Source organism: Rhea americana, unplaced genomic scaffold (genome assembly GCF_003343005.1).
Source record: "Rhea americana isolate MKP2758 unplaced genomic scaffold, rheAme1 scaffold_333, whole genome shotgun sequence".
Classification (NCBI taxonomy): Eukaryota; Metazoa; Chordata; class Aves; order Rheiformes; family Rheidae; genus Rhea; species Rhea americana.
This window is the reverse complement of record NW_028186461.1, coordinates 152,703-167,299: the sequence shown is the minus strand read 5'-3', so window position 1 is coordinate 167,299 and position 14,597 is coordinate 152,703. Positions and strand designations below refer to the sequence as shown.

Genomic DNA, 14,597 nt, shown 5'->3' with positions numbered 1-14,597 from the left:
ACATGATTTAAAAAAAAAAAAAAAAAACAAATGAAGGGTGCTTTTAGATATAGGCACTGCAACTGCACGTATTTCTGCTGAGCTTTGCATTATTTTAAACAAGCCAAAATGTCAAGATTGAATTGGATATAATGAACAAGATGTCAGACTAGAGCAGACTCTCTGAGCATTGAAGCTCTGCTCTGTAATCACAGGCAGCTTTTTAAGAAGGAGCCAGAAGTTAAGTTAAAATGGAAGATAAAAACTGCTCTGAGGAGTCAGACCTAGCCTTGTATGCCCTGTCCTACAAGGACACGCTAGAGATGGACAGCAAAAAGTATACAGAACAAACAAATTGTGGTATTTCCCAGCCTTTGACTAATAGAAAATAAATATTGTGCAAAACAAAAAAAAATTACAAAATTATTGATTCATAAATGCATAATCAAGCTTAGAATAAATGCACTACTATGGTTCATGTAAAATACACATTTGTCCAATAATTTTTATAGTTATGTATGTGGGATTCACATAAAGGAAAATCCCTAGTTACTTAAGTTCCTGATTCATTTTCAAAACATTTTGCTAAAACAGAATTAACATTGCCAGAGAGTATCTTACAGCTTCCAGAACGCTTGAGTCAGAACTGAAATTGCTGAGGCAATTGTAAATGGAAGTGATTCAAAACAGTAAAAACCAAAAGTCTGCAGAGTGCAAACAGCAGGGCTGGCAATAGCCAAGAAGAGTTATCTCCAGGCAGTTTAGTGGTATTAATTGTACTACAGCTAGCTGTATTGAAGAAAAGAGAACTTAAAAATATTTTGAGGATTTCCAATTACAATCAGTAGCAGATAGGAGATATGGGATACTCCCCACAGGAAAAAGCCTCTCATACTGACCTTGTGGTCCTAGGGAAGTGGATGTGTGCATTCAGAGACCCAGGGTACTCCGTTTCATCTTTGCTCCGTGCAGGCTGTGTGAGCAAGATGGCACAGAAGAACTTTTGCTATGATGTTTATTGGTAGTTAGGGAGGAAAGTAATATGGTACATGGCTTACAAATGTTAAAGTGAAAGTAGGACATTCAGCATCATGTGCACAGGGCCATTGTAAAGAGTCTCTCCCCCAGCCTGGTGCTGGGGGCAGTAGGGCCCTCAACTTTGGGAGGTGGTACACTGGTGGAGGTGCTGCATCACCAGGTGAAGGAGCCGCAGGAGGTTAGAAGACCATGTAGCATCTGGGAGGATAAGGGTCAGCTGAGCTGGACCCAGTGACTGCATCAAGAGGAAGCAAAGGGTAATGGTCACTGCAAACACACTGTCCTGGAGATGGAGACTTCTATTTGTCAGCCTGCTTGGTGTCTCCAGAGGTTTGTTGCTTGCCAAGGGCCCAGATCTGGGAAACTGCAGAGGCTCCTCTGGACACTTGCACTACTACCCCTTGCTGGTTATCCATGCAGTTACCTGCAGCACTGCCAAGGGAGGTCTTGAGCGTACCCAGAGTGACTCAAAGACTCTGTGGGGTAGGAGCATGTAACAGGTACTCAGTGTATTCCCTGCCCCAGCTTTAACTGGTCAGATCTGCCCTTTGGCCTCTCAAGTCCCTGAGCCTAGAGACAGAGCCCAGGGATGTAGTAATGCCACCACAGAAGAAGACAAGTTAGAGGCCATCTTGACATAGAAAAGTCCATGTGACCAGAGGGGTTGCATCCTAGGGCACTGAAGGAGGTGGTTGATGTCACTGTGAGCATGCTCTCTATCATCTTTGAAAGGTCATGACAATAGGGAGAAGTTCCTCATGCCTGGAAAAAAGGAAAATATCATGCCTATCTTCAAAAAGGCCAGGGAGGAGGACCCAGGGAAGTGCAGGCCAGTCAGCCTGACCTCAGATCATAGAGCAAATCAAGTACTCCTTGAAGCCATTTCCAGTAACAAGGAGAACGTGTTCTTGAAGCCACTTCCAGCAACGAGAAGAGAAGATGAAAGGGGAAATTACCACTGTCTGCAACTGCCTTGTGAGAGGGTGCAGAGAAGACAGAGCCAGACTTGTCTCAGGGTTCACAGAGGCATCAGGCCTAAGTTTCAACAAAAGAAATTCCCACTCAAGAGAAGGAAAACAAAATTTCATTATAGAGGTGGGTCAAACAAGATGTTGTGGGATCTCCATCCTTATAGACATTCAGATCTCAAATGAGACCCCAGAAAACCTGATCCAAATCGGCACTGATTTGAGAAAGAGGTTGGACTGCAAACCTCCATAGGTCTCTTCCTACCTAAATAATTCTATTGCTCAATAGCAAACAACTTGTAAAAGTTGATACAGGGAATGGAATACCTATAGCACCACAGAGACTAAAAGAATACCTCATGAACTTTTGACAACTTTTCTAGCATTTTAAAATTTTTCTGACAGATACATTTGTTCTTAATAATTTGATTCAGTTTCATCCTAGTTTTATAAGCACAATCTCGGTGTCCCCCCCCCCCTTTTTTTTAAATGTTGGATTTGTATCTTGTGGAATTTTACTTACCACTTCTGAACCTGTGGAAAACTGCTTTCTTTTGGTCCATTGCTATAATTTGCTTTCCCTCTCCTTTGTTTCTAAAAATTGAACTCTATGAAACATCTGTACTTACTTTTAACAGTGTTTCTACACTATGAGAACTTCTGGCAGGGTAATGTCTCATGTGTTAACCTTTTGCTTTTATTCTTGCTGCGTTTGAAGATTTGGGGTTTCTTCTCTTTAACTGTGAGTTTTATGACACATATACTAAGATCACTTCCCATATTCTCTCCCCCATATTCATTGCTATCCAGCAATTTCATCTTAATTTCCTGAATATACACAGATGCTTACTGTAGTCCTTGGAGACTCCATTTGGGAAACTCTACATTACTTATTAATATTTTTATGTGGAAAAGGTGTGCTTCTAGTGTTAAGCCTTTAACATCAGCCACATTTCATATTTTCATCCATAACATTTTCTGTCTTTTTATCGTATTTCCCAGTGTCAGCAATAGCCACCCTCATCGCTAAAGGAATGTCAGGTCTGCGGTTATCATTAATCACTAGGTAGCTGTAAACTCCAGTTGATCTCTAACTTCATGGGCACCAGTTTCCTGTTGATATAGTGTGTCAAAGTGTCAATGCCGTGTCTGAAACTTGCTGGAGCAAAGAGCAATCTAGAAGCAATTTTCTTCTGAAATTTTAAGCAACAGTACTCCTTCAGATTGGCAAACAAATTTCCTTCCCAAATACATCATATTTCCATTTTCTTTTAATCACTGCTGGGCCACTGTTTTTCTTTTTTTTTTCTTTTTTTTTTCCCTCCTCTCCCCTCCACATGAAGAATTTCAAACTTTTTAAGTAATTCCTTGAATCATAGATGAAGAGTTCTCAGTTGAAGGGGTAGATTAATTAAGGAAGTTAGATACTGAGTTTCTTGACAGTATGCCCCAACAAGAGACTTTTTGTTCAAGACAGCATGTTCAAATAAGGTACATTTTTTGTCACAACCCATTTCCTCCCATGTTTCTCTAACAATGTCATGATCCTCACATGGCAGGCGCCTGAATAGCTTTTAATTTTTATAAATAGCTTAGGAAACCCTACAAGGAACTAAAACTTGTTTGGCATAGCTCTTATAGTCAATGCATGTGTAAACTTTCTCATTGCATCAAGGTACAGCCATACCAAAGACATGTTCTTTATGAGAAGGAGAGATGAACCAGCTAGTTGCTTTTCATCCTACATGACTTTGGCAAGGCAAGTCATGGCCGTAGCATTTTCTTCCTTTTTGAGTTCTAAGCTCAAAACTGGTGATGAATCATCACCTCGTAGAGTCAATGAAGGTGATGAAGATTAAAGAGTATTTGAAAACTGAACTCCTTGGACAATCCTAGAAAATTCCTTCATCAAAGTCTGAAGGGCAGGCAGTATAAAAGAGCCTGTACCAGTCCTCCTCCAAAGGTTTGGAGGGTATACCATAACCATCAAACTGTACTTAAAATGCTAATGGACCAGAATGCTGAAGCAAACCTATTCCATCATCTCCTTGGTCCTGGAGAAGTGTTATTAAAAATTTATTGAGTTTTGTTATTTTGGGTTTGTTTGTTGGTTGTTTTTTTTAAAACACTTGGCCTTTGCTATTGCAATTGAAAAGCATGAAAGTGAGATCCCAAATTAGCCTAAAAATCCAAAAAACAGAACACAGAGAAACAGAAATGTACTGTTTTCTTCCCCTTGATTCCACAGGTCCACCTCATAAGATATACAAATGCTAGAAACCCTACAAAACTAAACAGAACTAAAGATACATTAAGTGTCTCTCTCTGTATATACATAGTACAAGTTAGGCTGCATTTTTATAAAGCATCTGTTGCTAAGTTCAACTTTCCTTGTATATCAACGGCGTGCAAAACAAGGGCAGATGTTTTTTGAAAGCTAACGCTTTCCAGGGGAGCATGAAAGCACAGCAAAAGGGAATCTATTAAGAGGATTGGAATTTAGGTCTTTGGGTTAAAAGTTCTCTGCAAAATTTGACCCTGTGACATTTCTCCCAGAATCTTGGAGGTACAAAGAAATACAAATGTTCTTAGGTCCCCTTTAGAAAGCAACCTAACATTTTTCAACTCTTTCCCTCAACATTGAATGGAATAATGCTAATGCATTAAATTTCCAATTAGACTGCAAATCCCAAAGGGCAAAATAGGACCTTTTTTTTCCCTTTTAATTCTGTGAGGAAAGCTTTGGTTATGTTGATTTTATTTAAATTATTCTGTGGTTTGAGAGTAAGAGCTATTGCTTTTTATTTATTTATGGGTTTCTAGATTTTGACAAGGCCCTCTAAAGCCTTGAAAAAGTATTTGTCTTTGGTTTGCATTCTGTGCAGTCATTTGCAAATAAACCTACTGTTGTGAAACTAATTCTCCACAAAATAAACCCTACAACAGCTCTTGCTGTTAATTTCTTTAACTTAGCATTTTTTCAAACCAGTAAGATGTCTCTCTTAGCTCTTACTGGTTCCACTGGAGTCCCAGTAACTGGTTCTGTTCCTATATGTCTCAGGTGGAGACACTATTACATGTTAACCATTTACTCACGCAATTTGTTGCATTATGACTAAAGTTCTGCGGTTAGACTTCAGCACTTTGCAAGATTGATTGCCTGTAAACAAAATCCAAAACTGTAGCAAAAGCATTTAAATTCTTCTAGTTTATTTTAGCCTTAGTAAAAATAATAAATGGTAACCCTCTAGAGATACCATCATCTGTTACAGCAATATAATTCTCCTTTACTAAGAGCATCACAGGAAACCAAACTCTTAAAACTAAGTGTTCACAGAAAAACAGGCATAAAGCTTACTGAAGCTAAGGAAAATAGTTTGAGTGACTTAAACAGTCTCTGACAAGACCGAGAAGAATTACAAAAATAATGTGCAAAAACAGCAAATAAACCTCTCTTTTAATGCTGAAAAAGAAAACCAAAGTTGAGCAAGGGTTTTGTGAAATGATAGAAAAGATGATGAATCTGCAGCCTTATTTCTCTCATCTTTACATCTAGCGCCACTTCCTACTAATCACCTTTTTCACCTTTTCAGGAACTGTAAAACATATCTCCAACAGCCTGTGCAGCTCTAAGGAGTGTTATATTTTCAGCCAATTGGTATAGTTTTCAGGTCAAATGTGTAAGAACTAACATATGCATTTTTCAGGTTCAAACAGTCGCTTGAAGGTTGTAAAGTTCCTACCACTGAACTGCTTATGGCAAACAAAACGCACACCCAAGAATCTGAACCAACATATGCAGCTAGGTTTGCATTTTAACACTAGAGCATGTTCAGATGTCACTGTGTTTGAAGTGAACAGATGCAGGTTGTAAACTTTTCCTAATTTATTCATACTTGTGCAGACACAATTGTGTTCACTGAAATGAAGGCAAGGAAGTACAATAGAAATCATAGAATCAGTAAGGTTGGAAGGGACCTCTGGAGATCATCTAGTCCAACCTCCCTGCTCAGCAGGGTCACCGAGAGCATGTTAGACAGGGTTGCATCCACGCGGGCCTTGAATATCTCCAGAGAAGGAGACTCACAGCCTCTCAGGGCAACCTGGTCCAGTGCTCCATCACTCTCACAGGGAAGAAATTCCCCTCACGTTCAGACAGAACTTCCTGTGGTTCAGTTTCTGCCCATTGCCTCTTGTCCTGTCACACAGGACAACTGAAAAGAGTTTGTCCCTGTCCTCTTGACACCCTCCCTTCAGGTACTTGTAGACATTGATCAGATCCCCCCTCAGGCTTCTCTTCCCCAGGCTGAAGAGGCCCAGCTCTCACAGCCGTTCCTCAGAGGGCAGATGCTCCAGCCCTCTGACCATCTTCGCAGCCCTACGCTGGACTCTCTCCAGTAACTCCATGTCTCTCTTGTACTGGGGAGCCCAGAACTGGACACAGTACTCGAGATGAGGCCTCACCAGGGCTGAGTAGAGGGGCAGCATCACCTCCCTCGACCTGCTGGCAACACTCTTCCTAATGCACCCCAGGATGTCATTGGGTTTCTTGGCCACAAGGGCACATTGCTGGCTCGTGGTCAACTTGTTATCCACCAGCACTCCCAGGTCCTTCTCTGCAGTGCAATAATAAATATCATTTTGGCGTGGAAGACATTTATATAAACAGTATTTTGGGGGCATGTCTACATGGTCTCCAATACACAAATATGTGCCTGCTATGCCTATATTCTAGGAAGGCAGCACATTGATATGAAAATCATAGCTATGTTAGTGTATATCCCACGCCTTCACCAAACAGTTGCTTAAAAAAAAAGCAAAGATTACAGGATGAACACGATTGTGTGCAGACTTCCAGCTCAGAGGTTGCTTCCTCCACTCCAGCTTGGAGCCGAAAGAATAAGGCCCAACTCTCTACATCTGTTGGTCGTAGATATGTCCTGCACACTGAGATGCTATGAAAATAAGCAAATTTAAGTGTTAAGCAAGCCAAGATTTTTATTACATAGACTGACTATGTATTTTGAAAGAGTAGACAACTCCTATTACAAATTTTTCACCCAGTCATGCAAAGGCTATGTCTATCCACAGCCATACCTATGAAGCAACTTGGGTCTCAAATCCTACACTGCCTTTGAAACACACAAGAGAGCTTGAAATACACCCCTAGAGCTCACCCCAGGCATTTGGAATTAAAAGCTGTAATTTTGGATATCTCACAAGAGAGAATGGGTCAGTGGAGGACATGCAAGAAAGTGTAATATAGACTCAATTTAGCAGCAGTTATTAAACTGAAGTTCTAATGCAGAACCTCTTCCTCTTATAACTCCCTGGTCAACAACTTACTACAACCAGATCTACACACACAAAAAAAATTGTTTCACTCCTCTTCTTTTACTACTACTGGTAGCTTTTCACTGTCAAAAAGCTACCAATATATCCAGAGGTTGGCAGTGCCTCTGAAGGAGGGTTCCCATAACTTTGACATAACATGAAACTAATATGCATAAACTAATACAAATAAAATGAAAGGTGATCTTCAACGGAGGTAGGAATCCACAAGAAATGGAGACCAGAATGGTGCAATGCTCTATATACCCCACACTGCTGCACTCTGAGCCATGCGGAGACTGTCCAGGGCCTGTGGCTTTCTCCCTAGGTATATGGCCAGATTCAGCAGATCTCAGGTTTCTCTATAAATATGCTCAAATCCCACTGACTTTGCTAGATCTTAAAAGTTAAGTACATACTAAACTCTAAAGCACATAAAGTGCTTTATAACACTGGGCCTTTTATGACTTGTATAAATTATGGCTATGACTCATCATGGTATCAGAGCACCACATCCAGGATATAATAAAATAAGGCTTTTCTTCATGACTTACTTGTTAATGGAGAAAAGCTTTTTGTTTTTCCCCCCTAGGTTATGTAGAACAAATCTGAAAACAAGACTTTCCATGATTCTGTGATTTCTGGGGGGCGAAGGGGGAAGATGTGATTAAGCTGATCAAAAGCAACAGCAGAAATTCCTTTCCATTCGGTTGTGCAATAAACAACACTGTAAAACTCAGTGGGAACAATTGGTATTTACAATTTTGGTGAAAATAAACCTTTTGAGAAAAAAAATCAGTAGAAAAAAAGACTGTCTAAAATAGTCATATTTCAGCTAGTATTTTTCAAATCAAGTCATTCTGACCAGCCCATACCAGACAGCAGCAATTCTAGGTGTTCTGATATTATAAGCAAAATGATAGAAATAAGAACTGTCAAAGGTGTATCTGTGAAACTGTTCAACGTGACAGTAAATCATTTTTAAGATTCATCTCCCTGCTTCTCTTCTACAAACAGATTTTGACTCATTTTGGTTTTTGTGACAATGGATTTTTTTCTCCCCAGGATGGAAAGCAAGAACCTCTTCCTAAGCTTATTACTCTGCTACAGTTTGCTCAGAGCTGCCAATTCTCACCTGGTAATTGAAGAGAAGACAGAATGCAGCCTGCCAAAGGGCAGCAAAATGAATCTCCCAGATCTCCCGCCCATCTCCATAGTAGGTTAGTAAAATCTACCAGTTGGCATCAAATTGACAAGATTTGCAGAAGTTATGGTTGTAGGTTAATATGGAGTATTCCAATAGCATACTACAGCATTGCAATTTCATATAAATGTCTTAGCTACTACACAGAAGGGCATGGCATCCAAGAATAACATACTGTCAGACCGTAGTCTGGGGTAAAAAGAGAAAGAAAATACCAGAAAATTTCCTTTAGCTCTATTTCACTGAAGCTCTTGTCATGCTGTAAGTCTTTTTATATTCAGTCAAAATGTTTCTCCATTAATGTGGGCATTAATCTTCTTTTAAAAATCTAATGCAAATAAAAAGGTGAATATAAGCATACTCTTTTAGTATCTGCTCTTGCAGCACAGAAATTGTCTGTTCTTTAAGGTATTAATATGACCTTAACTTTTCATGTATGCCAAATAATCCTAAACCAGGGGAAGAAAAGAGGCAAGAGATGGCCCAAAATCACCTGTTCGTTCAAGACAGGACCTACTATGCCCCTGCCATTACTGCCACTCTCTAGCCTCATTAGGGCGATGCTTAACTCTTCTCAGCATTGAAGGTTTTTTTTTTCCTAGTGTCCGTTCTAGCTTGTCCATGATAATTTAAACCAACTTTTTTCTTCAATCACCTCCTTCAAGAAGCTTTTGCCTATTTGGAGATGATTAGCTGCAGAACGTCATTCAGAACAGTGTTAAAAGTGTTAACAAGTCCAAAAATAAAGCTTCTCTCATTTAACGCCTTTCCACAAGTTTTCAAAACTTGTGCTCAAATCAGTTTGGCTTCTCGCTTTGTTTTCTTTATTTTCTCTGCTCTTTTGCTCTGCATAATGTTTCTTTAAGGAGAGACAGTAGTCTCTTAGCTCCCTTCCCCACACCTGTGTTCCAGTGAAATCTGAACCACCGAATCCCTAACTTAGCTGAAGGTTGTTCTCTTTAACTTCAAGTTCACTGAACTTGTGCAGTTCTCCCTCCTCCCAACCCATACCATTTCACAGTCCCTGTGATCCTAGGGGTCTTCCACCTCACATTTCCAATACATTTTCTTAGCCCAATTAAAATTAGAGATATAAAAACCACATTCCCTTTGGCTGATTTCTCTACCTTCTCTCAAAACCATGCACAGTCTTGAACTTGGCAAACAGCCTACGCAGAGCTGTGTTCCTTAGCCAGTAGAAATCCATGGAGGCAAAAATCCCCTAATGCTGTGAGGCCTTTTAGCTTTGGAAGTTTGGGTAATGCCTCCCCAAACGCCGTCCTCCTCCTCTGCCCCAGTTTGGCTACCTGCAATAGAAACCTCCTTCCCCACCAGCACAGCTCCCATGTACCCTGCTCTTTACATACAACTTTTTTGCACACAAGCAGAAGGAGCATTTGACATATAAAACGCAAGAATAACATAAAATACATGAAAGCTTGGCACAAGAAATACTTGTCATAGTATTTCTGCTTAGACCATTGTCCTAGCTAGCTATTCCAAAAAGGGAAAAATTGATGCAAAACGCACTGTAACACCGTTAACCGGCTGCACTCACTTTCTTGGGCCAAGAGGCACCTGCAAAGCTATTCCAAGGCTTTTTTTCAGGCCATTCTTTCAAACATAAGAGGCCAGTCTCATCCTCCTTTACCCTGCACCTAAAGGAAAGGTGGGGAGAGCAGAGCCTCGGAGACAGTCCTGTGCAGGACAGAAACTGGTCAGAACAGGAACAATAAATGCAAACGGGGGCAAAGCAGCTGGGGAGCCAGATGAAAGCGGGAAGAACAGGCAGAGGGACGGGGCAGCAGCTGGCYGGGGGCACAGCTAAGCTTTCCTGGATGCTCATCATCATTCACCGGGCATGATCCTCCAGCGAGCTGCCGCTACTCCCACTGCCTGCAGTCCTAGCAAAACCTCTGCTCAGGGATGAGCACGAAGCTACTGGTGRTAATTATTATTATGATAGTGTTATAGTAATAAGGCAAAGGGCTGACAAGCTGGTCTCTCCCATCACCACAGAAATAATTAATTTAGAATAAGTACGAAGGGAAGGTTTAAGCCACCATAGCCTCTTCTTCACTCCTAACACATCTAAGCAGTTGGCTTCCCTATGATTTATCAGCTACAATTTGTTGTGCTTATATATACAACCTAATTTTGTATAAATTAACAGAAAAAAGTTCTTGTCAGCTGTCAACACTTTGTTTTAAACATTTAGAGTACAGCTTCCTTTCTCAACCACATTTCCCTATAACGAGTCCTGCTCCTTCTGGTTGTCACATAAAACAGAGCTGAGGCACTAATATTTATGCCTTAATTTTTAAACGTCCCTGTAGCCTAACTAGAGCAATAAAACTCATTTGCCTTTGGCTGATTACACACCTGCCAATCAGCCACAGCACTCGTGGTATCGCAGGGTGACATGATTGGCCCAAACTCAATAAACCCTGAGGCTGGAATTGAATCAYGTCTTAAAAGATAAGCAGAGGATTTGCTAGTGTCAACTGGAAAAACGTACAGTCACCTAGTTAACACATGCTTTTTATAACACTTCAGATCTCAGTTGTATCAACAGGTGTTGGAGGTGTGTGTTGTCAACACTTTTGCAAGCCTATATTACATTTTCCCATATTTTGGCATAYGAGATTTGTAAAGAATTGGTTAATTGGTCAGGTGTTGAAAGCAAGGTAGGTGGAACATGAGGGATATGAGRTATGAGTTGGGAGAAACCTGGTGTTTTGCCTAAACCAGAGAAACTGCAGAAGAGACGATTACAGTACATATTCCCCCCAAAAAAGCATTTCTACCTTTTCCTCTCATCYGCTCACCGGGCTTCATCATCTTCTTTACCACAGTCTCTGGAATAATTAAAGCACATTTATGTCAAAGTACTCCTTAAATCTCAGTTGAACAACCTCATATCCCCTTTAGCTAAACATTATCAAAAAATTTTGTAAGCAAAGCAATGCAGCCAATCTCAACAAGTTCAGCTGTACTTTAGAAAATACGCGTGCTATCCCTGCAGTAGAATTCAACGGCTTACAAGCAGCTTGGTTACCACCAGAAGGTTTCAAATGACAGCAAAACTGCACCTACATAATATAACAGGTGGAACCAGATCTAAGCTGTTAATCCTAATTAGCACGATGCCCTTTTAAACCAGATTCTTATTAAGCGATAACAACATTGCACTCCTGAAATACAGTTCATCCTCCCACTGTCTCCTGGAAACAGATTCACAACCCTAACTATAACGATATAAGGATAATAAATGAAAATCCTTGTAACAGCCCAGGATGGTGTATTCTTTATTCTAAAATCCTGCAAATTCTAGCAATTAAGTATTCAAAAAGATACAAGTAGTAAGTTCTGGAATAAACAAGGAGCCACCATTCCTCTGTGAGTGTATAAAAACATTTTATCCTGATCAAACATCAGTGTGTGTGTGTGTGTGTGTGTATACATATTTTATATATATATATATATATATATACACACACACACACATATACATACATATATATGTAGTGTTTATTACAAACCTCACACAGAAAGAATAAAGCCACAGAAAATGCCTGAATAGGTTAGTGAGCTAGGAAGTGCCTTACACTTTAATAAAACAGTTTGGTTTTGATAGATGCCCACAAGTCTTAATTGTGGAGCTAACATGTAGTAATCAGTAATAATAGAGTTAATACAATAACAGAACTAATATCCCTCAAGTGATAATATAGGACGTTCACTCTAGTAGTGCTTTAATCTGAAAAAACAATAATAATACGTCAGGCATAGTCTGAAATATACCTACTAAAAATTATCARATCCAGGAATCTATTCACATATATTCCCAAACCTTTCAAGACTACAGACATATTAATGAAACACCTCTGCAAGTAACATTCTGTAAACCAGGATGGTTGGTAGAAAAGGAACAAAGAACTGAAGAATGGGGATCTTATTTCATCATTCACACCTGACCAAATAACATGTAAAAAAAAAACCTCCTAAAATACAGATATCAGTGGTCTTCTGTGTTTTTTGCTAGCAACAATGACAACATGGCTTCAGACATACTATTTTTTAAGTGAGACTGGCTCCTAGAGATGACCTCCTTAACTACCACTCATTCCGCCGTGGAAATATGCAGTGGTGGGGTGGCGAGGCAGGTTACCTGCCTTTCCTCGCACAAAAGGAGTATTAAGCTTCTCAGTGAAATAYTGTTTGCTGTAAAATTGATTTAATATTATGTTGTGTTATTCTCTTTGAAGATCTAACTAAAAGATCCCAGAAAGTCAGCCGAAAAGAGGCAGAGAACAAGAAATCATCCAAGGTAGGTGGCTGTTCAGAAAACATTGCCCGATTAGAACAGATAATTTCTAATGCTTTCCCTCAGTGCATTTATTTGACAGGTTTTCACAGCCCTCTGCATTTAAATAACTTACATACATTTTAAAGCTCTTAATAGTGTAAAAACAGACCACAGAATTGCAGAATGGTTGAGCTTGGAAGGGACTTCTGGAGATCATCTAGTCCAACCCCCCTGCTCAAGCAGGGAAAAGATGCAGAGCACTAATGGTTGAAAGAAAACTATGTGACCTTAGATTAAGTACAGGCTACTGTTGTTCTACAGCCCTCTCTTACACAAAATAGTAGCTTAACCTAGAGCTGTTTAAAGTATTTGCAAACCTATTTAAGTATCTGCAAAATAAAGATAACATTCCCAGGCACACCATCTGGGTTAACTGTGCAAGTCTCCAGCACAGAGGCATAAACTCACTATCTGCAGGTTTTATACTGCAGAGGCAAGAAAGTGGAAGCATCCCAAGAAGTTGGTATTTAGCTGAAAATGTTAACTAGCAGTTTTATTGGATCAGTAGATCAAGACTGATGAATTTTCCATTTGATGTAATGTTACTCACAACTGTCAAACATGAACTATCACATAGGCTGGACTCTTGTATTCTAAAGACTGTGGGAGAATAGAAAAAAGTATTTTCATTTTATTATTAGTTAGTTATGATAACCATTTATAGCCAGCTCAGTCATTGCTGCAGCCAAAAATATTTAGAGCTCCTTCTTTTCCTTTTTAATTTGTCTTGTGGGTTAATCTTCCTTGAAACACTTCCTAAATTCATAGAAAGATTCAAGTTCGAAGGGACCTCAGGACGTCATCTAGTTCCACCTTCTGCATGAGTGAATAAAGCTTTGGAAAACACTCTTTATGGAATAACAGTGCACTATCAATGAAAGGGACCCAGTCTTCAGAGAAGACAATGTTATTACAGGCAAAACAAAGTAATGAATTACTCTWGGATCCCAAAACTCTTCAAATGAAAGAATGAACCCTCTCTGCCAATCCATGGAGTTGATATCCACTTTGTTTTATGAACTGTGAGGCTGAGACAAAGAAGGGCTGTGATTTGTCAATCCTCTATCATTTCCCTTGATAGGTTGACCTCAAACCAGCACTTCCCATGTTCTAGTCCTATCATATCAACTCTATGTTGCTACTACTGTAGGTCTCACTACAAGTAACTGCCTACTGATCTTAAGCCAGAATTTCCCATGGTTCATTTTCTTTGCACCTATTTTTGTTCTAACTCATGTTGGTTTTATGGTAGTATGAATTTTCATGTCTGTCTTCCAGAAAAACATTGAACCGAAGACACCTCCAAAACCAAGGCCTACACCTGCAGCTGACTGTGTGCCAAATTTCAAAACCTGCAAACCACACTTGAATTCATGTTGCCACTACTGTGCCTTGTGCAAATGCCGAATTTTTCAGACCATCTGCCAGTGTCTGCTGTTAAACCCAAAGTGCTAAACCAAACCAGGAACACATTAAGGCTTCTGTCTTTCATTAGCTTCTCCAGTGTGTATTTCAAACTGTCTCATGTATTGCAATCAAATTAGAGCTTTGAAGCTGGTGGGTTGGATTTGCCCCTCCTAAAACTAAATGGACAACAGTTTTGGGGGTTTATTTTTATTTTTTTTTTATGGGGTAATGTTACCATAAACAAGATAGTTTTTAAAGGGAGCACACAGCCAGGGAGATGGACATTGAATAAGTATTTTTG

General features: G+C 39.8%; 1 protein-coding gene across 1 annotated transcript in view; it reads left to right on the top strand.

Annotated features, from left to right (window-relative positions):
* The window catches only part of ASIP (agouti signaling protein), a 26,547-nt gene extending 12,177 nt beyond the window's left edge, over positions 1-14,370 (top strand). The window contains exons 2-4 of the mRNA XM_085311141.1: positions 8,382-8,536; positions 12,789-12,850; positions 14,168-14,370. Coding sequence (XP_085167267.1) covers positions 8,383-8,536; positions 12,789-12,850; positions 14,168-14,344 — 393 coding nt within the window. The 5' untranslated portion in view covers position 8,382 and the 3' untranslated portion in view covers positions 14,345-14,370. The remainder of the gene's footprint in view (positions 1-8,381; positions 8,537-12,788; positions 12,851-14,167) is intronic.
* The last annotated feature ends 227 nt before the right edge of the window (positions 14,371-14,597 follow it).